This window comes from Mustela nigripes, chromosome 1 (assembly GCF_022355385.1).
Source record: "Mustela nigripes isolate SB6536 chromosome 1, MUSNIG.SB6536, whole genome shotgun sequence".
Classification (NCBI taxonomy): domain Eukaryota; kingdom Metazoa; phylum Chordata; class Mammalia; order Carnivora; family Mustelidae; genus Mustela; species Mustela nigripes.
In genome coordinates, this window is record NC_081557.1 from 42,388,087 (window position 1) to 42,412,774 (window position 24,688).

Sequence of the window (24,688 nt, forward strand, 5' to 3'; positions counted from 1 at the left end):
AGTGGCCATGAAGTCCAGGGCTCCCTCCTGGGGAATCCCTCAGGGTCCTGAGCCAGATGTGATGTTTTCCTCTTGCTGGAATGCCTGCAGTTTCCTCAGTGTGTTTGCCTAAGGAGGGACCCTTTATGTCTTCTGCAACCAAGAGTATGGTAGTTGGTTTCTTTTGGTTGCAAGTGATGGAAATCCAACTTATTCTTAGAACATCCAGTCCAAGAGAAGGGCAAGAATGGAGCTGAGTTTCAGGGGAAAAAAAAAAAAAAAAAAAAAGAATTAGGAATACTATTGGGCCTATGCCTGTCTCCCATCTCTGCTTGTGTCTTCATGCTGGCTTTGTTGGCTTCATCTTTGTCAACCCACAGAACCGATTTATCTACATGACAGAGAATATGAGTCTTGACTTTCACATCTTACAACTTCAGCCACCAAAGAAGGACTAACTCAACACCCACTCTAGGGTCCATCGGCCCATGGCAGCAGGATTGTCTAAGAACTAGATATCTCTCATCAGAGAAATATGAATGGGATCATGGGCAAGGGCATGTATTTAGAAGTTGGGGGGAGGGAAGGTACTAAACAGACATCCCACAGTTGTCTGCTACAATGATCACAAATTCTGGAACCAGCATGAATCCTGCCCATTGGAGGCACAAGACACAGTTGGCTATAGACAGGGGAACAGGACAGATGATGGGAGGCTTTTAGTTCAAACTTAATAGGCAGAAGTCTCCGCCCCACCTGCACTCCTTGGCATTGTTCTGCAGGTCTTAACGGGTCAGAGCTTATCCTAGGCCATTTGGTTCTAGGACAGCAGCTTTCAGATCCCAAGCTTCCATTAGGATCGCCTCTAGGCAAATGCTCAAGGTCAGGTTGGGCTACATTGGACTAGGGGGCTACCCTCTGGGGCAGAAGTCTGATGTTATCACATGGCTCTAAGAGTTGCTAAGCCAACTTGCTGGGGTCCCCAGGCAAGGCATAAGGTAGAAGGTGCCACCGAGCCAGGGACCACCTGGGGTCCTTTGGGACGGAGTTTGGGAAAAGCATCCTATTTGTGTCCACAGCCTGGACCATGTCTTCAAGTTCAGAAAGTCTGACCTACAACTAGCAGAAAAGGAGAGTGAGAACTGGGTCCCACCAGAGGCCCTACAATGGGAGCAGTCGGTTGGGCTAAAATGGTCATGGTCAGGATTAATACCTGAATGGGCTCATACCACAGAGGGCCTGAATGGGCTCATACCACAGAGGTCCTGAAATGTGAGGCAGCCTTCCACGGAAGCAGCAGCCTCTTCTCCCTTCCCTGCCCTTGACTCCTGCCCCAGCTGCACTCTCAGCTGAAAAAGGGGGAGGGAGGTTCTGGACGATTTTGCTTATCCTTTCCTTCATCTCTCCCAGCATCAGGCCCTTAGGTGAATGTCAAGGTACCTCTGGAAGTAAGGAGGAATCAGGAGGTACAGCAAGGTTCAGCCTTGGCTCCAGGCCAAGGGCCAGAGCTTCCTATCCTGGGCAGCTTCTCAAGAAACCAGGGATCTGGCAAAGCAGAGCCTGGAATCGGAAACTTGGAACTTGAAGAAACCACAGAGGCTATTTTATTGATGGGGACTCAAGCTCAGTGTGTTCATTACAAAGAGACCCCAAACTACAATGGCTTAAATAAGATAGAACTAACTTTCTCTCTCTTGTAATAGGTGATAAAAAGTGCAGACTGTGAGGGTTGCTCCACAAGGTCACTCAGGAACCCAGCTTCCTCCCATCTTGTTTTCCTGAATTTCCTCAGGGTGCTGTTGTTTTGGCATAGTCAGATCTGGGTCCCAGAATGTCCATATTCTAGCTTATAAGAAAACTTCCTTTTAAACGAAAGAGGCAAAAAAAAGTAGGTCTATCTCTCCTGCCTACGGATGGGAATAGTAGTTTATCTACACCTACTTGCAAGAAAAGCTGGGAAAGATAGTCTCCCCTGGAGCAGCCATGTGCCCCAGAGGGAGGGGAGAGCCTAGGCTGGGGATACCAACCGCTGTCTGGCACACTCAAGAAATAGGAAGAACTGTTGGAGATCTGCAAGAAGTGAAGTCAGAACGAAAATCAAGATCCAGGCCTGAGCCGTCTCCTCCAGGTCTGAGAGGCCGAGGGGTGGCACTGCTGGCTCAGAGGGTTCGAATTGGCAGCCTGTCCCCAGACTATGCCCCTTCCCCCTGGGCTGTGGGTGGCTCATTCTGCCAGGCTTGGGCATATCTATCTAGTACAGGCTCTGAGTGGAGGCCAGCTGTGACCTCCAGCCCTGAGAGGACTCAAGTGTTTCTGGGACTCGCCGCAAAGGGTGGCCTGAGTGCAAGGGCTCGAAGCCCAGCTTGGAGAACCCCAGGCAGGTTGTAGGAAGCCGTAGCTGCAGGGGGGATTATCCATTTCAGGGGACTTTTTTCCTCTAACCTCATGTCATGTGGGAGCCAGCAGGATCTCTCAAGACAGGTTGGGCACTTGGTGAGGAGGAACCCCTTTGGCCTCTTTGATCCGGAAGGGAGCGGAACTGGAGAACTCAAGTAGAGACTGTGGGGGGAGCAGACCAGGAGGGCTCCCCAACCAGCGTCACCTACCACAGCCTCAGCCTGTAGCATCCGGGACCGCTTGTGAGATGTGTGTGCTGTTGGGACATGCGGTCGTAGCTCCAAGGGGACCACCTGTGTGTGGGTGTGTTCGCTCTGGTGAGCTTGTCGGGAAACAGTCTGTTCTCTGCTAGTGAGTCACGGTTCTCAGCCCCACAGGCCATTCAGTTGGAGGCCATGCAGCTCCTGAGACCCAGCCCAGGATCACTCCAGGTGTCCAGGCCTCAATGGACAGGCCATCAGTAGGGCGAGAGAGGGGACAGAGGGCCCTTCATCATGCAGAATGAGGATTCAGATTGAGATTCTGAAGCTACTGGTCAGACAGACTAGGGTTTGGTGGCTAGAATGTGTGTGGCTTCAGAGGGCCCATGGGGGACTCCGGGGGTTCATTTGGTGAGGGTCTCTGAGTGGTGGGAGGTGCAGAAGTAAAGCCATTTGGAGACTGGGAGAGTCCCATACTCCAGCTGGGCTTCACTCTCACTGGCTGGGGAAGCCCGAGCACTCATCAGCACCTCCGAGGGCTTGGCCATAGCCAATTCTCAGAATGAGCTAGTCGGCTAGATAAATCAGAGTATAGGGTGATATTTAAGCCTGGCAAATTCTCCCAACTGGGAGGCGGAGGGGAGGATGGTGGTGAGGAGAGCAGGAGCATGTTCAGAATCTCAGAGTTGGGTTAGACCCAAGGTTAGAAGCCTTCTTGGCTGACCCACTTCTCTCCCAAAGCAGAGGCGGGAGGAGAAGATGCGAACACTCACAGCTTAATAGTTTTTCTCTTATCCCTGTCACACAAATAATTATACAAATAACTATGTAATTAACTAGATCATTGTGATAAGAGCAATGGAGGAAAAGCACACAGGGCCATGCCAGGCTATAACAGGGAGGTCTAACCTAGTCTGGAGGGGAGAGGCCACCCTGAGAAGGGAAATGACATTAAATCCCAGATCTAAGAGGTGAGCAAGAGGAGATCCAAGTGAAGATGAGAGGAAGAATATTCCATGCAGAAGCAACAGTACAGCTGCAGCCCCCGAGGCAGGTGTTGGTTCAATGTCAAGGCAATCCGCTGCCTCGTGGGAGCAAGTGGTGGGTGTCAGTAATGGGAGATGCTTCGGGAAAGCCTGTACGTGCAGAGCCAAGGGACAGGCAGAGAATGGGGGCTTTCTGCAAAGAGCACGGGGAAGCCATTCCACGTTTGGGGAGGGGAGGGGTTGACAAAATCTGATTTGCATCTTCAAAATAACTCCTGGCTGCATCTGGAGCGTGGAGGCTGGATTAGTGGGCTCAGGGTAGATGCAGGTAGGCCAGTAAGAACCTCTTGAAGCAGTGTGCAAAAGAGAACCGTCACTCAGACCAGGGCAGCAGCAGTGACTGTGAAACTGGAGGGAGTGCCAAAAAGGACTCTGACTTATTTTCAAATTTTGTTAAATCACAGATTAATGAAAAGAGTCTAAAAGCATATAATAATGAAAGGTAATGCTTTCCCCTTAATTCCCACCTCTCACTCTCACGTGCTAAGGTCACCATATCGATAGCTTGAACAGGGACAGCCGGGGGGTTATCTTTTCTTCATGTCCACTTGAACAGAAAGAGGTTTGCTTTTAAATAGGGAGCTATTAAGTGCTACCGTAGCCTACTATTCTCACTTAATGGTACATCACAGACATCCTCTGCAAGTCGGGAGCTGTAGCTCTAACTCAAGTTCTAACAGCAGCACAATATTCTTCATGAGGTTGTACGACAAGGTAGTCACTGCTTGATTGATTGTGGTATTCAGATCGTTTCGTTTTCTGCCACCACAAGCAATGCAGAAGTTATAGGGTTATCCTTATATACAGGTGATTTTCCCCCCATAGGATACATTCCCAGATGGAGGATTTCTGGGTCAAAAGGCACATGCGTTTTTAATTTTGATAGATAATGCCAGGTGACTTGCTCCAAATTGTAATAGATAGTGCCAGATTACTTGCTCAGCAACAAATGAAACTAGCCATTTTCCCAATATTTTAGCAGACCTGACCATTTTACTCTTTAAAAACTTTTTGCCAATCTGATGAATTAAGGTAATGAAAGCAGATTTTGCTTAATTTGCGTTTTCCCGTGGGAGGCTTGGGTGGCTCAGCTTAACCGCTGAGCCTTCAGCTCAGGTCATGATCCTGGGGTCCTGGGATACAGTCCCACATTGGTCTCCTTGCCCAGTGGGGAGCCTGCTTCTCCCTCTGCCTGTCACTCCCCTTGATTGTGCTCTCCCTCTCTCTCTCCTTCTCGGACAAATAAATAAATAAAATATATATTTTTTAAATTGCATTTTCCCGGGACGCCTGGGTGGCTCAGTTGGTTAAGCAGCTGCCTTCGGCTCAGGTCATGATCCCAGGGTCCTGGGATGGAGTCCCATATCAGGCTCCTTGCTCGGCAGGGAGCCTGCTTCTCCCTCTGCCTCTGCCTGCCTCTCTGTCTGCCTGTGCTCGCTCGCTCTCTCTCCCTCTGTCTCTCACAAATAAATAAATAAAATCTTTAAAAAAAAAAATTGCATTTTCCGGGGCACCTGGGTGGCTCAGTGGGTTAAAGCCTCTGCCTTCGGCTCAGGTCATGATCCCGGGGTCCTGAAATGGAGCCCTGCATCGGGCTCTCTGCTCAGCGGGGAACCTGCTTCCCTTCCTCTCTCTCTGCCTGTCTCTCCACCTACTTATGATCTCTGTCTGTCAAATAAGTAAATAAAATCTTTAAAAAAAAATTGCCTTTTCCCAGCTAATAATGAGGAAAAGATCCTTTTTGGCCATTTAGATTTCTTCCTCCCAGAATGGCCTGTTCATACCCCTTTTCCATTTTTCTCTTGGGCATTTGTCTTTTTTCTTTACAATGTTGAGAAATTCTTTGTATATTCTTTCCATACTTTCCCTTTCACTGTTACACACTTTGCAAATATTTTCCTGGTATATCATTGTCTTTTTTCTTTGTTAATGGCATCTCTTGCCATTGAAGTTTTAAAAAATCAAATCAAGTGTGTCTTTCCTTTTGTTGGTTTTGCAGGTGTCCACCAAATTCATTTATATTGTCCAAATCCATTCAGTTTTCCCCCTAACATTTCTAATATTTTCATTGTTTCACTTTTATGTTAAAATCTCTAACTGATTTGGACCATAACCTTTATATTTGGTGGGTAGAGACCCCTTTTGTTTCTTCCAGATAGATAACCGATATGGCAGCACCATTTTTTAAGACGACTTTGTTGAGATATAACTCACATACCATAAAATTCACCCATTCAACACGTGTTAGTCTACTCACAGGTAGGGAATTCAGCACAATCAATTTCAGATCACTTTCATCCCCTCAAAAAGAAACCTCAAACCCTCTAGCTGTCACCCCCTGTAACTCGGAGTCCCTGGCATCCATTCATCTGCTTCCTGTCTTTACAGACTTGCCTATTCTTGGCATTTCATATGAATGTACTATTGTGACTGTTCTCTTTCATTTAGCATGTTTTCAGGGTTCATCCATCTTGTGGCATTACCAGTATTCCATTGCTTTCCATGGCTGAATAATATCCATTTGCCAGCTGATGAACATTTGTCCCCCCCCCCCGCTCTTTTGACTATTATAAATATTACTGCCACAAACATTACTGTACAAATGTTTGAATAGGTGTATGTTTTTCATTCTCTTGGCTATATACTTCGGAGTAGAATTGATGGGTCCTATGGTGGTTCTGTGTTTAACTTTTGAGGAGACAGCAAGCTGCTTTCCAAAGTGGCTGCTCCATTCACATTCCCACCCACAATGTGTGAGTTCTGATTTCTCCACATCTTCACCAGCATTTGTTATTGCCTGACTTTCTTTTTTTTTATTTTAAGATTTTGTTTATTTGAGATAGATAGATAGATAGATAGGGTGAGCAACCATGAGTGGGGAAAAGGGGCAAAGGAGAGGGAGAAGCCCCAATGTGGGACTCCATCCCAGGACCCTGAGATCATGACCTAAAGCAGAAGGCAGATACTTAACCAACGGAGCCACCCAGGCACCCCATTCTCTGACTTTCTAATTCTAGCTTCCTAGTGAATGTGAAATGCTATCCTATCATGATTTGATGCGTATTTCCAATGATATTGAGCATCTTTTCAGGTACTTACTGGCTTATGTGTATATCTTCCTTTGAAAAATGTCTATTTAGATGGTAGTACCATTTATTGATGTTTTCTCTGATGAATTGAAATGCAACTTTTATCACATATTAAAGTCCTTTCTATATTTGGATCTATTTTTAGGCTCTTTGTTCCTCTGACCTACTTATCTCTCCCTGGTTCACACCTTACCGCTCAAATCACAGTGGCTTGGTAGTGTGATTTATTATCCAAGAACACAGGTTTTCTCCAACTAGTATTTCTTTTCATGTGTTCTTAACTAGCCTCAGATATTTCTTTTTCTTTTTTTTTTTTAAGATTTTATTTATCTATTTGACAGAGAGAGAGAGATCACAAGTAGGCAGAGAGGCAGGCAGAGAGAAGGACGGGGGAAGCAGGCTCCCTGCTGAGCAGAGAGCCCCATGTGATGAGGAGCTCCATCCCAAGACCCTGGGATCATGACCTGAGCTGATGGCGGAGGCTTAACCCACTGAGCCCCCCAGGCGCCCCTCAGATATTTATTTTTCAAATGTTTTTCAAATTGGAATTTTTAGCAGTTCTAAAAATTTTTTTATTTGGGATTCTAAGCAAAATTACATTAAACCTATATATATTAATTTTGAGAGGATTCACTGTTTATGAGAAGAAGTCTTTGAAACCTGGCTGTCTTACTATATGTTCAGATCTTGTTACACATTCTTCAGTATAATTTCATGGTTTTCTTCAAAGAATATCTTTAACTTTGTGATGGTGGTTCTTGTTTTAAAATTATTCCTGAATATTTTATAGTTTTGTCACTATTGCAGATGGTCAGTTTCTTCATTGTTATTTCTAGTATCTCATTGCATTTAGGGAAAAATATACATATTTCCATTTAGGTTGTATTTAGCTACCTTCCCCCATGACCTAATTAATCTAATAGCTTTTGACCTAAATTTTATTGGATTTTCTCAATACAGAATCACATTATTTGTAAATAAACATATTTTCATCCTGTTTTAAGCCAGTTACTTATTCTGATTAGTTCATTTTCTTGTCTTATTGAATTGGTTAGAATTTCTAAAATATGTTGAATAATAGTGATGATAATGAGCATCTTGTTCCCAATTTCTGGAAACAGCTTTTGAATGTCACTGTTTATATATTTACTACTGGGTTTTGGTAAATGGTCTATCAAATTGAAATAGCTTTCTTTCTGTTTTAATATGTAATTAGTTATAACTGCTGAATTTTATCAAGTGATTTTTGGCATCCATTACTCTAATTGTATTTTATTCCCTTTATTTGTTGATGTCATGACTTATATTGATAGATTTTCTGATGCTGAATGATGTTTTCAGTGTTAAAAAATAAACTCTTCCCTGCTCCTCAGGGAGCCTGCTTCCCTTCCTCTCTCTCTGCCTGCCTCTCTGCCTACTTGTGATCTCTGTTTGTCAAATAAATAAATAAAATCTTTAAAAAAAAAAAAAAAAAGCAACTCTTCCTTACATGGTATATTATTCTTTTGCTACTTTTCCCATATCCAGTTAGCTAACATCTTATGTCAGATTTTGCATTTAAACTGTTCTGTGATTTCTTCTTTCTTTTTAAATTCAATCTTTATAACGTTGGGGAATTAAGAAAATGCTAGCTCATAAAATAAACTAGGAAGATTTCCAACTTTTTCTCTTGTCTGGAATAGTTTAAATAACATTAAAAATCATCTGTTTTCAAAGATTATATAAAACTCACTTTCAATATAAACTGTGCCCTGTGATATTTTGTATTTTATTTCTAACTATGGTGAAATACACATAACATAAAATTTACCAGTTCAATCATTTTTAAGTGTGAAGTTCAGTGATGTTAAGCACATTCACATTGTTGAGCAAGCAAGCTCCAGAATTCTTTGCATCTTGTCAGACTGAAACTCTACACGCGTTAAACAAAAACTCCATATTTCTCTCTCCCCGCCCCAGTCCCTAGTAATGGTGGTTTTTGTGTTTATGAATCAGACTATTCTAGGTACATCCTATAAGCAAAATTGTGCAATATTTGTCTCTTCGTGCCTGGCTTAGTCCACTCAGCTTATTGTCCTCATGGCTCATCCATGTTGTAACAGGTGTCAGAATTTCTTTCCTTTTTAAGGTTGAATAATATCTCATTTTATATATACATACACACACATATGTGTGTATATATATACACACACAAAGTGTATATATAATGTATATATGTATATACAATGTATATATTTATATATACACACACACATTTTTCATTATTCATCACCCATCAAAAGATACCTGAGTTGCTTCCACCTTTTGGCTTTTGTGAATAATGCTCCCATGAACATGGGTGTACAAATATCTCTTCAAAAGCTTGCTTTCAGTTCTTTTGGGTATATGCCCAGAAGTGGAATTGCTGGATCATATGGTGTCTTGTGATATTTTAATGGCAGAGTTTTCATTTCTTTTTAAATCTCTTCTCTTTATTGGCTGATTCAGAATTTCAACTTCTACACTCAATTTTATTAATTTTCTACTTTGCCTGAAAATCATCCATTTCTTGGTTCACATGTATTTTCTTTTTTTAAAAGATTTTTTTAATTTATTTGTCAGAGACAGGGAGAGAGAGTGAGCAAGCACAGGCAGACAGAGAGGCAGGCAGAGGCAGAGGGAGAAGCAGGCTCTCTGCCGAGCAAGGAGCCTGATGTGGGACTCGATCCCAGGACCCTGGGATCATGACCTGAGCCGAAGGCAGCTGCTTAACCAACTGAGCCACCCAGGCGTCCCTTCACATGTATTTTCATAGGCTTACACATTGTTATCATTCTTTAATCTTTTCTGTACCTGTGATATATCTCTTTTCTCTCTTTTTTAAAATTTTTAGTTAAATTGCAGTTAAAATGCAGCATAATACTAGTTTCAGGTGTGCAATACAGTGACTCAAAACTTCATACAATAGCCAGTGCTCATCACAAGGGTCCTCCTTAATCCCCATCACCTGTTTCACCCATCCCCCCACTCACCTCCCCTCTGCTGACCATTAGTTTCTTCTCTATAGAGTTTGTTCTCTGGTTTGTTTCTCTTTTTTTCCTCTGCGTTCGATTGTTTTCTTTCTTAAATCCCACATATGAATGAAATCATATGGTAACTGTCTCTCTCTGACTGACTTATTTCTCATAGCATAATACTCTCTAGCTCCAACCACATCGTTGCAAATGGCAAGATTTCATTCTTTTTTTATGGTTGGGTAATATTGTACATTTTTGCCTTTTTTTTCCCCAACCAATTTTTCCTATTCTGTGCGTCTTTTCAAGGAATCAAGTTTGGGTTTTAATTTTTCTTTTAATTATTTTTTTCTATTGAATTAATTTCCGATCTTGACTTTGTTAGTAATATCCTTCTACATTCTTTTGGCTTAGTTTGTTCTCTTTCTGATTTCTTAGATTAAATACCAAGATTGCTGTAGTCCTTTCTTTGTTTGTTTAATATTAAAAAGCATTTAAGGCTATATTTTTTCCTCTAAGTACAGCTGTGTCCCAGAAATTCTGCATGGCACTCTCTGTTCTCTTTTTCATTTCTAGATGATATGCAATTTCAGTTTTGAACTTATTTTTGATCCACTAGTAATTTAAGGGAGAATATCTTCATTTCCAAGCAGCTCATGTTTGAGGTCTGGAAGTTCGCTTTGTTTGACATTAATATTGCTGTTCCTGCTTTCTCTCTGTTTGCATTTGTTTGGTGTATCTTTGCCATTGGCTTTCTTCTCACTCTCCTTTGTCACCTTGTTGGGGAGTATTTCTTGTAAACAGCATTTGGCTGTATTTTTATTAGTTAACTTATTCAATCTGTCTTTTGATAAGGGAATGCAGTTAGTGTAGTAACTAACTGTGTAATAACCTGATGTACTTAGCTTTTTCTTTTCTCTCTCTCTCTCTCTCTCTCTCTCTTTTTTTTTTTTTTACTTTTGTTGGCTTGATTGAAATTCTGGTATTTAAAATGGAGGCCAGTTTACTAAAATAAGATGAAGAAAGATTTTGGAAGAAATATCAAGAGTTCAATTCGGATTTTAAAATTTAAGATGCCTTTGAGACAGGCGCCTGGGAGGCTCAGTGGGTTAAACCTCTGCCTTCAGCTCAGGTCATGATCTCAGGGTCCTGGGATTGAGCCCCTCATCAGGCTCTCTGCTCAGCAGGGAGCCCGCTCCCCCCCCCCGCCCCGCCCCTCTCTGCCTGATTCTCTGCCTACTTGTGATCTCTCTCTGTGTGTCAAATAAATAAATAAAATCTTTTAAAAAAATGCCTTTGAGATATCCAAGTGGAGATGTCAAGAGAGCATTTGGAAATGCTGGAGTGGAACTCAAAGCAGAGATCCTAGCGAAGGTCACACACATGGGCAGCTATGGATGGTACCCTAGGGGTGGGTGTTCTAAAACGGCCCGGGACCCAGTCCTGAGGAAAGCCAACAGCTAAAGACTGGAAGAAAGAGGAGAGCCAGCAATAGCTAAGACAAAAGGCAACATCTATGGTGGAGGGGGGGTGAGGAAAACCCAGACAGCATGTTAGTATAGAGAAAAGTCATGTTCAAGAAGGAGGGAATGAACTTCATTATTACATGCTGGGAGGTCAGGTCAAGAGAGGCCTGAAAATAATCCCTTCATGACATTAAAGTCACTGGCGACCTTGGCAAGCCTTATAGAGACCTGATAGGAGTTTGTGCGGGGAGAGGGGGAGGGAAGGAGTCAGATAAGGAAAGGGAATGGGTGGGAAGTATCTCAAGAACAACTGTGAAGTTCAGGGACTTCGTTTGCTTGTTTTACATGAGCCCCCAGAGCTTGTTTGCCTACTGTGCTGAAAAGGTCCAGCAGAAAGGGGACATCAAAAGGGACAGGAAGAGCCAACAGAACACCTTGACAGGTGATAGCAGGTGTGCCCTGGGGGCGGGGTGGGGGGGGGGAGACCATATTTGCCGCGGCTTGGGGAAAGAAGGTGCTTGAGACCAGGGGTCTGTTGCTGATGCTGTTGGTAAGGCTAGGAGTGCAAACTGGAGGCAGGAAGGGGTGGGCCTTCCTGTCTGATTCCTTCTCTCATCTGAGTCAGGTAGGAGGTGATGTCATCTGCTGAAAGTGGAATGGGGCAGGAGGACCAGATGGTTGGGGAAATGAGAAGGAAATGAAATAGAAGTTCAGGAGCCTGGGAGAGCAAGTATGGCCTCAAGAGGCCCTCTAGGCAGGGAAGGGCAGTGGAAGCAAAGCCTTTGATTTGCTGTATGACCTTGATCTACTGCCCTCAGTGGCTCCTGCTGAGCTCCACTGCCACCAGGCAAAGCCGCAGTGGGAGCTGCTCCCCTATCATTGCCCTGGCTCATTCTTGCCCACACAGCCTTTCCCTTCATGCCCATCATGTAGCTAAGACAGGTCAAAACATAAAAGCTACACAAATACCAAGTATCGGGTCTCAAATCTTTATAAAAATTAGCCCCCAGATCTGGTCCTCTGATTCTCCTCTTCAGGAGCCTCCTTTCCAAGAAGTTGGGAGACCTTCTGGGAATGCTTACACGTGTAACCCAAGCACTCTCCGGGCACTGTGAGATTTTGAGTTCTGGAAAAAAGTCACTTTCTCTCTAATAATTCCAGCATTGGAAGCATGGGGTAGATGGGCGTGAGGTAGAGATGCCTCTCATGTAATTACAGCTGCTCTCTATGCTCCTACCATCTTGACCTCCATGCGATGCACGTGCTGCTGCCAAGGCCACCAGGCTGCTGACCCCAGCTGCTCTTACCTGTGTTGACCCAGCATGGAAATACCCCCTGCTTCTAGTGACCAGCTCTTTCAGGAGGGTATCCCCTAGCAGAGCCATGGGCCCAGAGTGTCTGGGTCCCTCATTTGTACCACTGCTCTCCTCTTCCTGGGGCCCTGGTTGGGAGTGGGTCAGGCCCAGCTTAGTGCTGTATCTGAAACTATGGCCCCACCAAACTCCAAGCCTTGTGGTTCTGTCCGGTCCCTTCTCAGGAACCTCACTCTTTCTCCTCCAGCATGGCTGCCGTTAGGGACCTCGGTCTTCATGGTAGGTCTGTCCATGTCTGAGTCTCAGCTGTGGACTCAGTTCAGTGTCTTTTACCAGGGCTTGGGGCTGGGCTTCTGTTTCAGTATCCCTGAGGACTCCGTGATGGTTAAGCTCTCTGCACTCTCTTTTTCTCTGCGAAAACTAGGAGAACGATCTCCCAGATCCTGGGGTTGGGGCACAGGGTTAACTGGGAGACCTCTCAGGCTGGCCCTTCTGAGTATGAACTCTGGCCAAGCAGAGACTCTCACTTCAGCACCATGCTCATCCACATGGGGCCCTTACACAGATTAGAGAAGGGTGCTTTCTCTGAGTAGGTGCAGCCTACACCAGGCCCATGGTTTAGAAAGCAGAGGGCAGAATTTCAGCCTCCTCCTGCCCGCTTGGCTGGCTGCTCTAGCAGAGGGAACAGCTGGCACGAATGTAGGCATTGGCCATGCCTAACTAAATAACATGGAGATCCAAATATTGGGCCAACCGAGGAAGCACACTCCTGGGTTCTGGTCCCAGGCCATCTGAGATTCTGGTTGGGGGGAAAAAGATGCTGCCCAAGTGTCTCCCTTTCTGAGCCACCATTCCTGTATCTCGTGTTCAGGAAAGCAGAGTTCCTTCCCCTGACTCTGCAGCTCCCATTTTCTCCAGTGACCCAGTATAGACTCTTGATATGGTATCTCTCCTCCCTCTCCAGGGGAGAGCTCTAACACTCCCCTCAGGGGCTGATCTCATCCCCCAGGCCTCAACCAAATAATCCACATACCCCTCAGAGACCAGAGCCTTCACACAGAGACACCCACTTAGAAGGACAGAGAAGAGCTGTTTCCTTAGAGGATTTTTGAGATGTGGGCCAGGTTTCCTAAGCAGAGGAATTCCCTGAGAGGAGTCCCTTGAGCCAGAACCTACCACATACATTCAGGGACAGGAAAGCAGTCCAGAAGGCGGGGCAGGAGTGTCAAAGTGGTTGCTGGCTATCAACAGAGATCCGTGGAAAGAAGGGGTAGGGGTAGCCACAAAGGCTTCTTCAGATCCTGTGGAAGGACCTGAAATGACAGGATAAGTAATTAGATTTTGTTACATGGACCACGGAGAGCCATGGAAGGTTTTTGAGAAGGAGAGTGGCAGGGCCAGATCCTGACAACAGAAGGTGTCCCTAGCAGCTCGTGCAGAACGGCAAGCAGGAGATTTGCCACCCCTGGGTGTGGTGTGGTTACATTCAGTGCCAGTGGAAGATTACGAGTAGCAGGCTTGGAAGATCATTCTGAAGAGCACCTCTACGCTCCCCTTTTCTTCACCCAAATTGATTATCATTCAGTCATTTCACAAACTTTTCCAGATACTGTGTGGGTCCAAGTGCAGGACAGTGGAGGGCAGGGAGACCTAGGATGAGCCTTCCCACCCCTCCAACCCTCAATCCCAACCCCCTCCCCCCTTTCTCTTTCCCCTCCCCCCTCTCTTTCCCCTCCCCCACCTCGCAACCCCCACTCCCCCCACTCCCCACCCTCAGCCTTCTCCCCACCCCTCAGTCAGAATGTGTTTTGATAAGCGGTGGCTTGGGGACAGCATAAGGGTGACAAACTGTGCCCCTCCCCACCACCAATTAAATTTTTTAAAAAGCTGCTATGGAAGGAGCGAATATTAGTTTCCTGATTTATAAAGCCAAATGGATTAAGCTCATTCATTGCCTGAGGAAACAAAAAGGAAATCTTCAATACCTCTGTGCACATTGAGAACAGGAACAATACTGGTCTTTAGAAAGCAGAAACCTAATTTGGGGGAATCAATTACCCTCTGTGTCCCTGCCTCTGTGGGCTCTCATACTCGCTCTCTCTCAATAGAGATTTCCTGGGAGGTAAAATGTGAAGTTGGTCAACCACAGACACACCCTCGGTTCAGCCTGGCAGACAGGAGGGAAGAACTAGGCAGAGGGTGGGTGGCGTTGGGTGGGGGTGTGCCTGGGTGGCAGGCACCTGTGGAAATAGGGGTAGAGGCAGGGGCGGGGAGGGCTGGGGGTGGGGTAGGGTGGGGGGCAGTGCCCAGATGGGCCAAGGAAGCCGAGCATGGGAACCAGGGGTTTGAAAAAGCGGGTGGGCTGGAGGAGCAGGGGTGGCGGGGGAGGGGAAATCATAGCCCATCCAGTGCAGAAACACCAGCCACCACTTCGTGATCCTCACGTCTCTCTTCTGTGTTCTGCACTTAGCCCGTGGGCTTGAATGTGCAACCGGCAGTGCCGGGGCAGTTATGAAAAAAAAGGGGGGCTGGGGGGATGGGGCACCCACCACTGTATCCAAGGAATCAAATCCACAAAGTCACGCAGAGAAGCGCTCACAATCTCACCATTGCTGCGCTGGGTCTCAAACCCTGGCCCGCAGTCCCCAGACCCAGAGCCACACCCAGCCCGATGCACTCACAATCACAAGCACGGGTTCCCCACTCACACCAGCGCGGCCACAGACTCAAACTCCCACCCGCGATCGCACACATTCCTCTACCCCCACGCTCATCTTCGGCTCACGCGGCGGCTCACCACCCCACACTGCCCTCACTCTGGCATGCGGACACACACACACACACACACGAACACACACACACGCGCGCACGCAGTCGCTCACACGCACACACTCTGGCTGTGCTTTTGTGTTTTGTCAGAATTAATGAGAAAAGTTCCCGTGCCCTGCGGGTAATTAGTGTCCTTGGAGTTAAATAAGCTAATGGCGGGCACCTCTGGCCCAAGCAATTATGTTTGTGTATTGAATAATTGATTCAAAGGGGGGGAAGGGCCGCTAATCAGATCTGAGCATAATGAATTGATTTAATTAACAGGGGAACTGAGGGGCCCTGGGAAACGCAGGCTGCACTCGGCAGCGGCTAGCGCGGCCCGCGCGGACGAGAACGGGCGCGCGGCGGCGGCGGCGGCTGCGGCGGCGGCGGCGGCGGCGGCTCCGGCCCGGCCCGGGCAGCGGCTGCTCCAGCGGCTCCCGCGACCCCGCGGCGGACGGACCCGCCCCCGCCCCCGGGACGCGCCGGCCGCACCGCCCCCCCCCCCCCCCCCCCCGCGCCCCCTGCCCGCGGGGCTGAGCTGCCGGCGCCGGTCCTCCCGCCCCCGTCCCCGGCCGCCGGTCGCGGGGCGCGGAGCCCGCGCGGGGCCGGCGTGAGCAACGCAGTCGGGCGGCGGCGGAGTCCAAGCCGCGCGTCCCTCCGCGTCCTCCGCCCGTGCCGGGCTGGCGCCGCCGGGGGACCATGGTGTTGGACCAGGAGGACGGTAGGTGCCCGGGGTTGGGGGTGGGGGCGCGGGCGGCGGCGGCGCGGGCCCTGCCGAGGCCACCCCGCTCGCGTCGCGGCGGCAGCGTCCCCCGCGCGGGCCTCGGCTGGCTCGGGCCGCTCGGCTGCTTCCCGGAAGCGCGGCGCTGGGTGTGCGCGCGGGCGTGCGTGCCGGGGTGCTGGGCTCAGCCCGCGGGTTCCTTAGCGGGGTCGGGAAGTCACCCGGGCCGCCGCGGGCCCGCCAGCCCTGCACGCTCCGGCCGGGAACTTTCTCTCAGGCTCTTGCCGTCTCGCAGACACTGGGAGCGCCTCGGCGACCTGCGCCGCCGCGGGCTTCCCCGCAGCGCCCACAGCCCCCAAGTCTCCTAGGCTTTCTGGGTGTCTGCGCGCCCCCCTTCCGCACCCGACTGCGGAACGCCTCCCCCAGGGGGATATCCAGAGAGCCTGCAGGCAAACCCGCAGGGCCTGGGGGTCCCTCAGATCTAGAACTTCACAGCTGCGGGATGGGTGACATTGCTTCACCCCTAACGCCCCCCCCCCTTCCTCCACCAAGTGTGTCGGGAGTTGCCCTGCTGGCTAGGCTCGGGTCCTGTATCCAGAATATCGGGGTGTGTGTGGGGGGGAGGTTTACCTTGAAGCTTATGAAGTTTCAGCTTCATAGTCCTTTGATGGTCATTTTGTGTTAGCAGGCTTGTATTCCTTTTCTTAAAGAGCACCCCCAAACCCTAAATTGCATAAGTAAGCTTGGTTCTTGAAAAATCTGGATCCACGGCTGAGTCCAACTCCCAGCTTTCCCACTGTGACTACCAATCTGCAAGAGAAGGCACAGCCAGGCTGCCCCATAGAGCCGTTCCCGGGGCTAGGCAGTTCCTCGGTGCCTGGGGGATGAAGCCCTGAGCAGGAGGCTGGGAAATTTGAGGCTACCACGCAGCTGCTGGTGTGTCATGAAGGGTTTGGCTGCCTGACCTCTCTCTCTGGCCCCCCTAGTCCCTTGTCCCATTGTGGTCATCAACTGTCCTGCTTTGCCCAGAACCAGCTGGTTTTAGCACAGAGAGTCCTGCCTCCTGGGAACCCCTTCAGTCCTGGGACAAACCAAGACAGTTGGTCAGCCTACATCCACAACGTCCTCAGAGCTGTTGTGCAGGGGTGGCTTGGCCAGAGACTTGCTTCCTGGGGGAGCAGATTTGGCCTAGGCCTCCACCAGGCCTTACCGATATAACTGCAGCTTCCTCGACAAAGGAAGAAAGTTCGTCACCTTTTCCATTCTAGGTGATTGCAAATTCCTGTATTTAGGCTGCTTTTGTGTTAGTAGGGGAAAGAGCAGGGCATCTGAACTTGGCCAGCAGGCATCCTGATTGTACTGCAAAATCTGTAGGGTCACTCTGTCCTGTCATCTGTGGCGGCCACTCCAAATACATCTGTGAGCTTCACCTGTGAAGCCACCCATCTTGGAGACGACTGCACTATGTTGGAAGCAGGGCCCTCAGGCTGAGGCACATCTGACAGCCTCCACTGAGTTCTGGAATATCTGGTCTGCCCAGGCCCTGGGGCAAAGAGTCTCCCGCCCCTCCACCCCACCCCACACACCTCCCAAATCCAGTGCAGGAACCCTTCCTCTGGACTTTCCTGCCAAGTACAGGGACAAACTGCTAGGACCTGCCCCAGACTTTGAAAGGCAGCCAGTAGTACCCCCTTTCTCCTCACCATAACCTGGGGGCTGATCAGCTGCTGGTCTGTCTCTGCTGTCCCTAGAGGCATCTCAAAGACGTTCTGGAGCACTCTTGGCAACATCGACCTGAGAGTACATGCTCATTGCCTGTGGGCTATGTTGGGTGCAAACCACCTCTCCCAGCCCCAGGGGATCTGAGGATTCCACTCTGGTGTTGTGGGTGTGCCCCTGGACTTGGAGACAGCTTGGGTGGAGGTAGGCCCCGGCACAGGACTTACCTTCCTGGCCAGCAATTCCCCATGAGCTGAGAGGGTGGCTGCCAGATGGGTGAGGCTTATGTTTGGCTCCGTCCCTCCAGTGGTCCCCTTCCTGGCTAAGAGCTCCAGTCATCTAAACCCTCCAAGACTTGCTGGGTAGCTCTGTAAAGTGGAAGGACTCTTTGGAGGCCCTTTTCCAGATCACTGTGGGAGCTCAATGCTCACAACTGGGGGTGCAGAGAGAGCCGCCTGTGGACACAAGCAGCCCTTCACACACAGAGGCAACCCCCTGCTGACATACCCTACCTGCCTCTTTAGCCCATGGCTCAGAACTCCAGGCCTGCTCCCATCCCTGAGGTGGGGTACAGGGTGCCCGACTCCCCAGAGGGATGCTGGTGAGACGGCTGCTAACTGGGTAACTTGGAGGCTTGAGGAAGCTGGTGTTGGGACAGATCCCCAAGCCCAACATGAGCAAGAGAGTGGGAAAGTGCCTCCAGCTACTCAAGTCCTGGGTTGTGGGTCAGGGCCAGACCCTTGAAAGGGAGGAGGAGCTGGCCCTGGGACTTGAGAGGAAAACCGCAGCCCTCATGAAGGGAATGCCTCCCCATTCTGAGGGAATGCCCACAGAGGCAACTACAGCCAGAAGCTACCCCTTGCCAGCCTGTCAGGCCCATTGCCTGTGACACTGTCTGGCCCCCAGCTCAGGCTGGGGTGATGGGTTGGTACGAAATGAGCCGGTGGCCAGCAGAGTCAAAGCCTCCCTCAGACCCTCGGGGTATAGCTCTGGCTGCAGTGGCAGGGGAGAGATCAAGCTCACAGTCCTGAGGGACAGTGAGGCTGAGCAAAATGATATATTTAACATCAAATATACTCAAGGACTATTAGGATTAAGTATTCTAGATGAAGGGGAAAGCGAAACCCTCTGAGCTGCGGATGAGGCATCTCATTAGAAGCAGCCTCTCTTCTGTTTTCTCGAAGACTAACTTCCCCACTTAGGCTGGAGGAAGATGGGCGGCAGCCCCACTCTCCCATTCCCACCCTTGCCAGGCACTCTGCTTTGGGACCTTCCGCTGGCTTCAGGGGCACCGCCTGGCCTCCAGGTTTCATGTATACTCAGTAAGTCTGCGCAATGTCGGGGTGCCACAGTTTACAAGGCATGTTCACAACCATTAAGCTCATCTGACTCCCACCACAACCTTGGAGAGCAGCGCAGTTTTCCCACGTCACAAACAGGGAAACTGAGGCCGAGACAAAGTGATTTGCCTATTACTATTGGTAATAGGCAGAGATGGAATGAAATCCCAACTGGTGGTCCTTCCCTTCTCCTTTCCTGGGTCTAGTCCTTAGAAGTGTCTGCCAGGGATGAACTTCTGACATGTCTTTCTGAAGCCCTCCTTGAGCTATAGAAAATCGTTAATATTTCCATCCTCTTGGATCACCGTACTGTGAAGGGGGAAAAAAAGAAAAAAAAAAAAAAGCTTTTGATATTTAAGATTGGTCTTCCTAGTCTAGGCAGCCTGGCACTAACCCCAAGCTCTTGGAGGAGAAGTAGGGTTCGGGAAGAGAGGAGATGAGCACTGTCTTCCTTCCTGCCTCCTGAGGTACAGAGCAAGGATTAAGGATTTTCAACTCCGAAATAGCAGGAATCTTTTGTTCACTGTGTTATCATCAGCACCTTAGAATAATACATGCTCAATAAATAGTTTGAGGAGGAGAAAAACCTTCAAGGCCACACTGTGCTTGCTCGGAGAGAAGCTGAGACAGGATTCTGCTCCCTAAGGAATTAGGATGCTCTTAAGGGGGTTGGGGGGCTGCGTGCTGGGGTATGCGTGATGCTAGTTTGTACCCTGCAGAAGGCTAACTTTGCCAAACAATCCAGGAGGTAACAAGAACCCTCCGGCAGCGCTGGTAGGAAGGGAGGGTACGAGATCAGAGAAAGATCGCCTGGCTGGGAGGACGGTCAGAAACTAAGGCTGACGGGGTGGGAGTGGAAGACAAGGGTGGTCCACAGGACAAATATCTAGGATGAGGACCTTGGGTGCTGCGCAGAACCAAGCGCCAAGCTAGGGCCGAGTGACCTCCAGGTGGCGCTGCGGAGCCGGGCAGCCGCGCGTCTCCACTCCCCATTAACCCGGGAGGGAGGGGGGCCTCGGGAAATGTGTGCATTTATTCAGTAGCAGAAGTGCAAACCTCATACATTGAGGGAGAAAGGCAGCGGGAGACGGCCGCCGAGATTCCCCCATCTCTTTGAATATAATTTTAGATTGAGATTCAGATTAAATCCGAGGGGAAAACACTTTATGAGGCTGAAAGCTGTGTCGTTGCCAGAGCCAGGGTTATGAGCTATCAAATGCAATTACATTAAGACAGATTATACTGGGCAAATTGAGCCATTTAGAAGGTGAGAATCAAAGAAACGGCTCTGATCCTCTCTTCCCCCTTCTCTCTCCCTCTCCCTCTCTCTCTCTCTAAATTGCAGTTCGTAGTTCCTTGCAATTCTGAGGCACAAAAGTAGGTGAGACTGCTTTTGTATCTGCGAAGTGCTTCGCTCCTGAATGTAATTCTAGCTGAGTGCAATCTAGGTTAAGAGCCGGACAAGCGGGTAATTAGAGCCCGCTCGCTGCCCGAGGACCGGCCGCCCCGCCGAAGCGCGCCCAGAGTCGGCGCCCTTCTCCCGGTCAAGCCGAGCTGCGGCTGGACACGGAGCGCCCGAGATGATGGTGCTGGACAAGGAGGACGGTAGGTGGCGGGCGGGGGGTCGACGCCCCGCACCCCCTCGTACCCCCGCGGTGGCGCGCGGGAGCGCACGCCGGGACGCACAAGCGCCAGGGTTGCCAGGCGGGCTGGGTGCCGGGGCCGGGGCGCGGGGGCGGCCAGGTGGGGCCGGGGGAGGGGTGATTGAGCCGGAGGGCGGGCGGTGCGCCTGCCGCGTGGGGCTCTGCGGGGCCGCGTGCAGGCTCGAGTCCCCTCGGATCTCCGCGCAGTGGCGCTCAGCGAGCGGCGTCTCGTCTTTGCGGCCGCTCCTCTCACCACAGCCATCTCCCTCGCGCCGGCCGGGTAACCCAAGAGGAAGCCAGAGCTTGCGGCCCACGGGCGCGTGGGAAGACCATGCTGGCCCGGGGTGCCCGGCGAGCGAGGAGAAGGCCCCCCCCGGCCCCTGGGGAGACAGACGCTTCTTGTGCCGGCCCACTGGGTCCCGGTCCCCTGAGCGCGCAGGCGGGAGTTTGGCCCAGAGGAAGAAAGTGTCCCGCCACTGGCCAGTAGCACTGTGCAGGCGAGGTCCTGGAGAGTGGCATGAACCTGACATGGTCAAGAGCCTCAGTGCACCCCAGAAGTCAGAACACAAGGCCCATGGTTGCTGGAAGCCTCTCGAAGATGGTCCCATAGACCCTAAAGCCTTCCTGACTAGGAGTGCCCTGCAGAAAGGGTCCTGGTGTGTTCAGGAGAGGTTGGGGATCATAGCCCACTTAAAGATAAAACCGGGTGGGTGCCTCCTGACCCAAACGCAGAGGCCAGTGGCCACACAGTAGTTGTTCCTTGGCTGGCAGGGGCTCTCCTTGCCCTGTAGGTAATGGTTGCCTGGTGTGTTGGTGCTATAGGGAGATGAGGATAGAATTGTTGGCACTCATGCTGTCACCTGATTTCTGCTGGTAAGGAGCTGAGAAGGTGGTTTGCAGCATGTCACCAGGAATCCTCTTGGATTAATGGTGGTGGCCGTTCTCTAACCTTCTACTAGTGAGTCTCCCCTAGGCTTGTGCCCTCAGCCCACCAGGTCAGTGGTGTTATTGTCATGGTCACTGGGTGAAAATTCCAAGTTAAGTGACTTGCTCAAGGTCACACAGGATGTACACTTCGCTGCTACCACAAGCTGGGGTTCCTAGCCTCCCCACCAGCCCTGAGACCTCCATCAAGGAGGGGCATTTAAGGTGTCTGGCCTGGGGGTGGCATGTGGGGTGGCCTTGAAGGCTATTTCTCAGCGTGTATACAGTAAGAGAGGAAAGGGGTGACTAAGTGCTTCTGGCAAAGGGGATGCATTTGCAAGAGGTTGGCCAGGGTCTGACCTCCATCTCTAGTATGCTTGTAGCATTTTGGGGCCCTCTCCCAGGATCCCTATGGGGGCCACCAGAGGACTAGGCTTCTGCAGGTGTGTACAGAATGACAAGGAGAAGGACCTGGTCAGGCCAGACAGAGGGAAGAAGCATTTTGTCATGCCCAGAGCTAGCCTTCACTTTCGCTCTTGGTAAAATGAGGGGTTTGCAGAAGTCAGCGCAGAGGGCCCTTCCTCAGTATGTGGGGGTACTCTCCTGATGGGAGATATGGAATTCAAGGCGTGTCTTTAGCTGTGGCTATTTGGCATGCTTATTCCCCAGGATCAAGCCAGAACTGGAGAAAACCCAGGCCCTGTACATGGGAGGCCTCAGGCGGGGAGACTGGTCTCATGCAACAGAATGACCCCACCACTGCCACCTAGGTCGTGCTCTGTGCAGGCACCCCAGAGTCCTTTTGAGCTCCGCGATACTCCAGATTTTCAGATGAGCCCTGAATAGGAATAGATACCTGGAGGTCATTTTAGCCAGTCTCCTGCCTCCAGACGGCAGTGCACTGCAGCTGCCCTGGGCATGGATTTTTTCCCCCAGTCTCCACCAGATCTGCAGAGGAGAGCTCGTGATGCTTCTCAGTCCCTGGCTTAGTTTAGTCGGAACAGAGTGGTGCCTCCTGCAGTTCATACCACTGAGCCCTGGGGCCCAGAGCACCAGGAAGGTAGACAGCTGGGGTCCCGAGGAGCCATCCGGTTCTTGTCCTGCCCAGCTCAGAGGTGTCCTCCAAAAGCAGTCTTCCTGCTCCTACATCTGCCCTCCACTCCCTATTAGAGTCTGGTATCCTCTAATTCCAGGAAACTCTGAAGGTGGCACCTTCCATTGGGGAAGGGAGAAAAACTCTGGATCGACTCACCTGTCTGTCCGAGCCCGCTGCCTAATTTCTTCCTGGCACTTATGCCCTTCCAGCAGGCAGCCCTGTGGGCTAGGTGGCAGCCTTGCCCCCCAGGGCCCCCAAGAAGCATGTACCTCCAGGATGCAGCACTGCACCCTTTGTCTGGCTGCAGCAGGGACTCGGGGCCCTTATTAACCACCCCCAATGCCTTTTCTCCACCTGACAGCATCTTGTCGGAAGAGGCCGGGGCTCCTCTGGTTGAAGTCAGGTCTGCCAGCTGCCGAGGACCAAAGCTCTTGCTCTGCTGGGCTGCAGGGCTTTCATGTTGCACTTCTGAAAGATAATAAAATATCAATCGCTTTGCCGTAGCAACGGGTTTAAGAGACTTTCTGAAGTATTGAATTGTCAGAAAAAAAAATTTTTTTTTTTTTTTGCTTTTAAGCACAGTGCATTATTAATAAAGTAATCCATTAGGTCGAGCAGTGAAGGGCCACCACAGAGAGGAAAGATCTGTTTTGCAAATGGTTAAACTTCTGGTTTTAAGATTAATTGCTTTCATTTGGACGCTTGCTCTTGGCCTAGCCATCTCCACTTTACTGGAACTCAGGGTCCGGGCTTTCTAGATGCCGTCGGGCATGCCTGTCAGCAAAGGAAGCCCTGCTCCAACTTCCCCGGAGAAAGAGCCCTTCTCTCCCTGGCACAGGTACTTGAACTGGCAATCAGCTGGGGGCCTTATGGGGAAGCTTGTAGGCTCAGGGGAGCAAAGGGCACTCCTGCTCTGAAACAGATTAGCCCTCAGGCCATTGGAGAAGGGGGTTTGAGTACTCAGAAACAGGCAGCAGAGGGTCCAGGCAGCCCCAAGAACAGGGAGAGCCTTGGGTTGTGGGGGACTGGGCAAGAGGGGATGTTGCAGGTGCCCTCTTGGGGGCTGCTGGCCTGTCCCCAGGTGCATGCTGGAGAAAGGCAGGTAACCTGCCTCTGCCAAGGACCCGTAGGAAGACGGGGCTGCCCACAGGAAACAGCAGGCAGGTTGCAGAACTAAATACCAGACACGATTCTGAGAGCATTTTGAATAAGTAAAATTGCCTAAGGAGAGTGGAGCTGGCCTGAGGAAGGCCAGACAGTGAGTCTTCAATTGTTAATGACCGCTGCGAGTGTGGCCTCCACAGTGGACCTGGGTGACCTGCCAGGGCGGCTCTTGGCTATTCCTGGGTACCGACCAGCTTTTGCTCAGCCATCAACAGGACCTCCTGGGCTATCCCATCATGCCCTGGAGTGCAAAGAGTCCCCAGCGTCTCTCCCAGCAGAGTGTGGCTAGGACCCTTCCTGGCCCCAGAGATGGAGGCAGGGAGTGGGCCGTGATGCTTGTCCACTCCGGAGACCCCAGCGGGGTGGCAGGAAGGCAGTGCCCAAAAGGCACCGCTGCCTACTGCGGGTGTGTAAAGGTCTGGTGAGGCCAGTGTGGGGGGCACTCGGGCTGACACCTGCCCATGGCCTAGAAGAGGAGGGTCCCCATCTGTACCGCCTATGGCAGCTCTGGCAGCAGCTACCTCCCAGCCTTTGGAAATGAGGCTTTACAAATCTTGAGCAGCATGTATGAGCTGCTTACCTTTCCTGCCTCAGTTCAGCTGGGCGGAGAGCCTATAGAGACGGGTCTCCCTCACCCCCTCCCAGAGCCTTGCGTAAAGAAGCAGGTGCTTCTCTCTGTTCCCCGCTCTTCTGTTCATTTGTCCACACAGAGCACTAAGGGGGTGGGAGGCGGGGGGCGGGGGACAGGGAAACAACATAAATTGGTCTGTCGTCCAGAATCCATGTC

At 50.2% G+C, this 24,688-nt stretch overlaps 1 protein-coding gene across 2 annotated transcripts in view; it reads left to right on the forward strand.

Moving 5' to 3' along the window:
- Positions 1–15,877: 15,877 nt before the first annotated feature.
- Positions 15,878–24,688, forward strand: part of LMO1 (LIM domain only 1) — a 40,375-nt gene continuing 31,564 nt past the window's right edge. The window contains exons 1-2 of one of the 2 annotated variants that reach the window (XM_059389019.1): positions 15,878–16,015; positions 20,420–20,679. In XM_059389019.1, coding sequence (XP_059245002.1) covers positions 20,655–20,679 — 25 coding nt within the window. In that variant the 5' untranslated portion in view covers positions 15,878–16,015; positions 20,420–20,654. The remainder of the gene's footprint in view (positions 16,016–20,419; positions 20,680–24,688) is intronic. The other variant, XM_059389029.1, reaches the window with a different exon arrangement.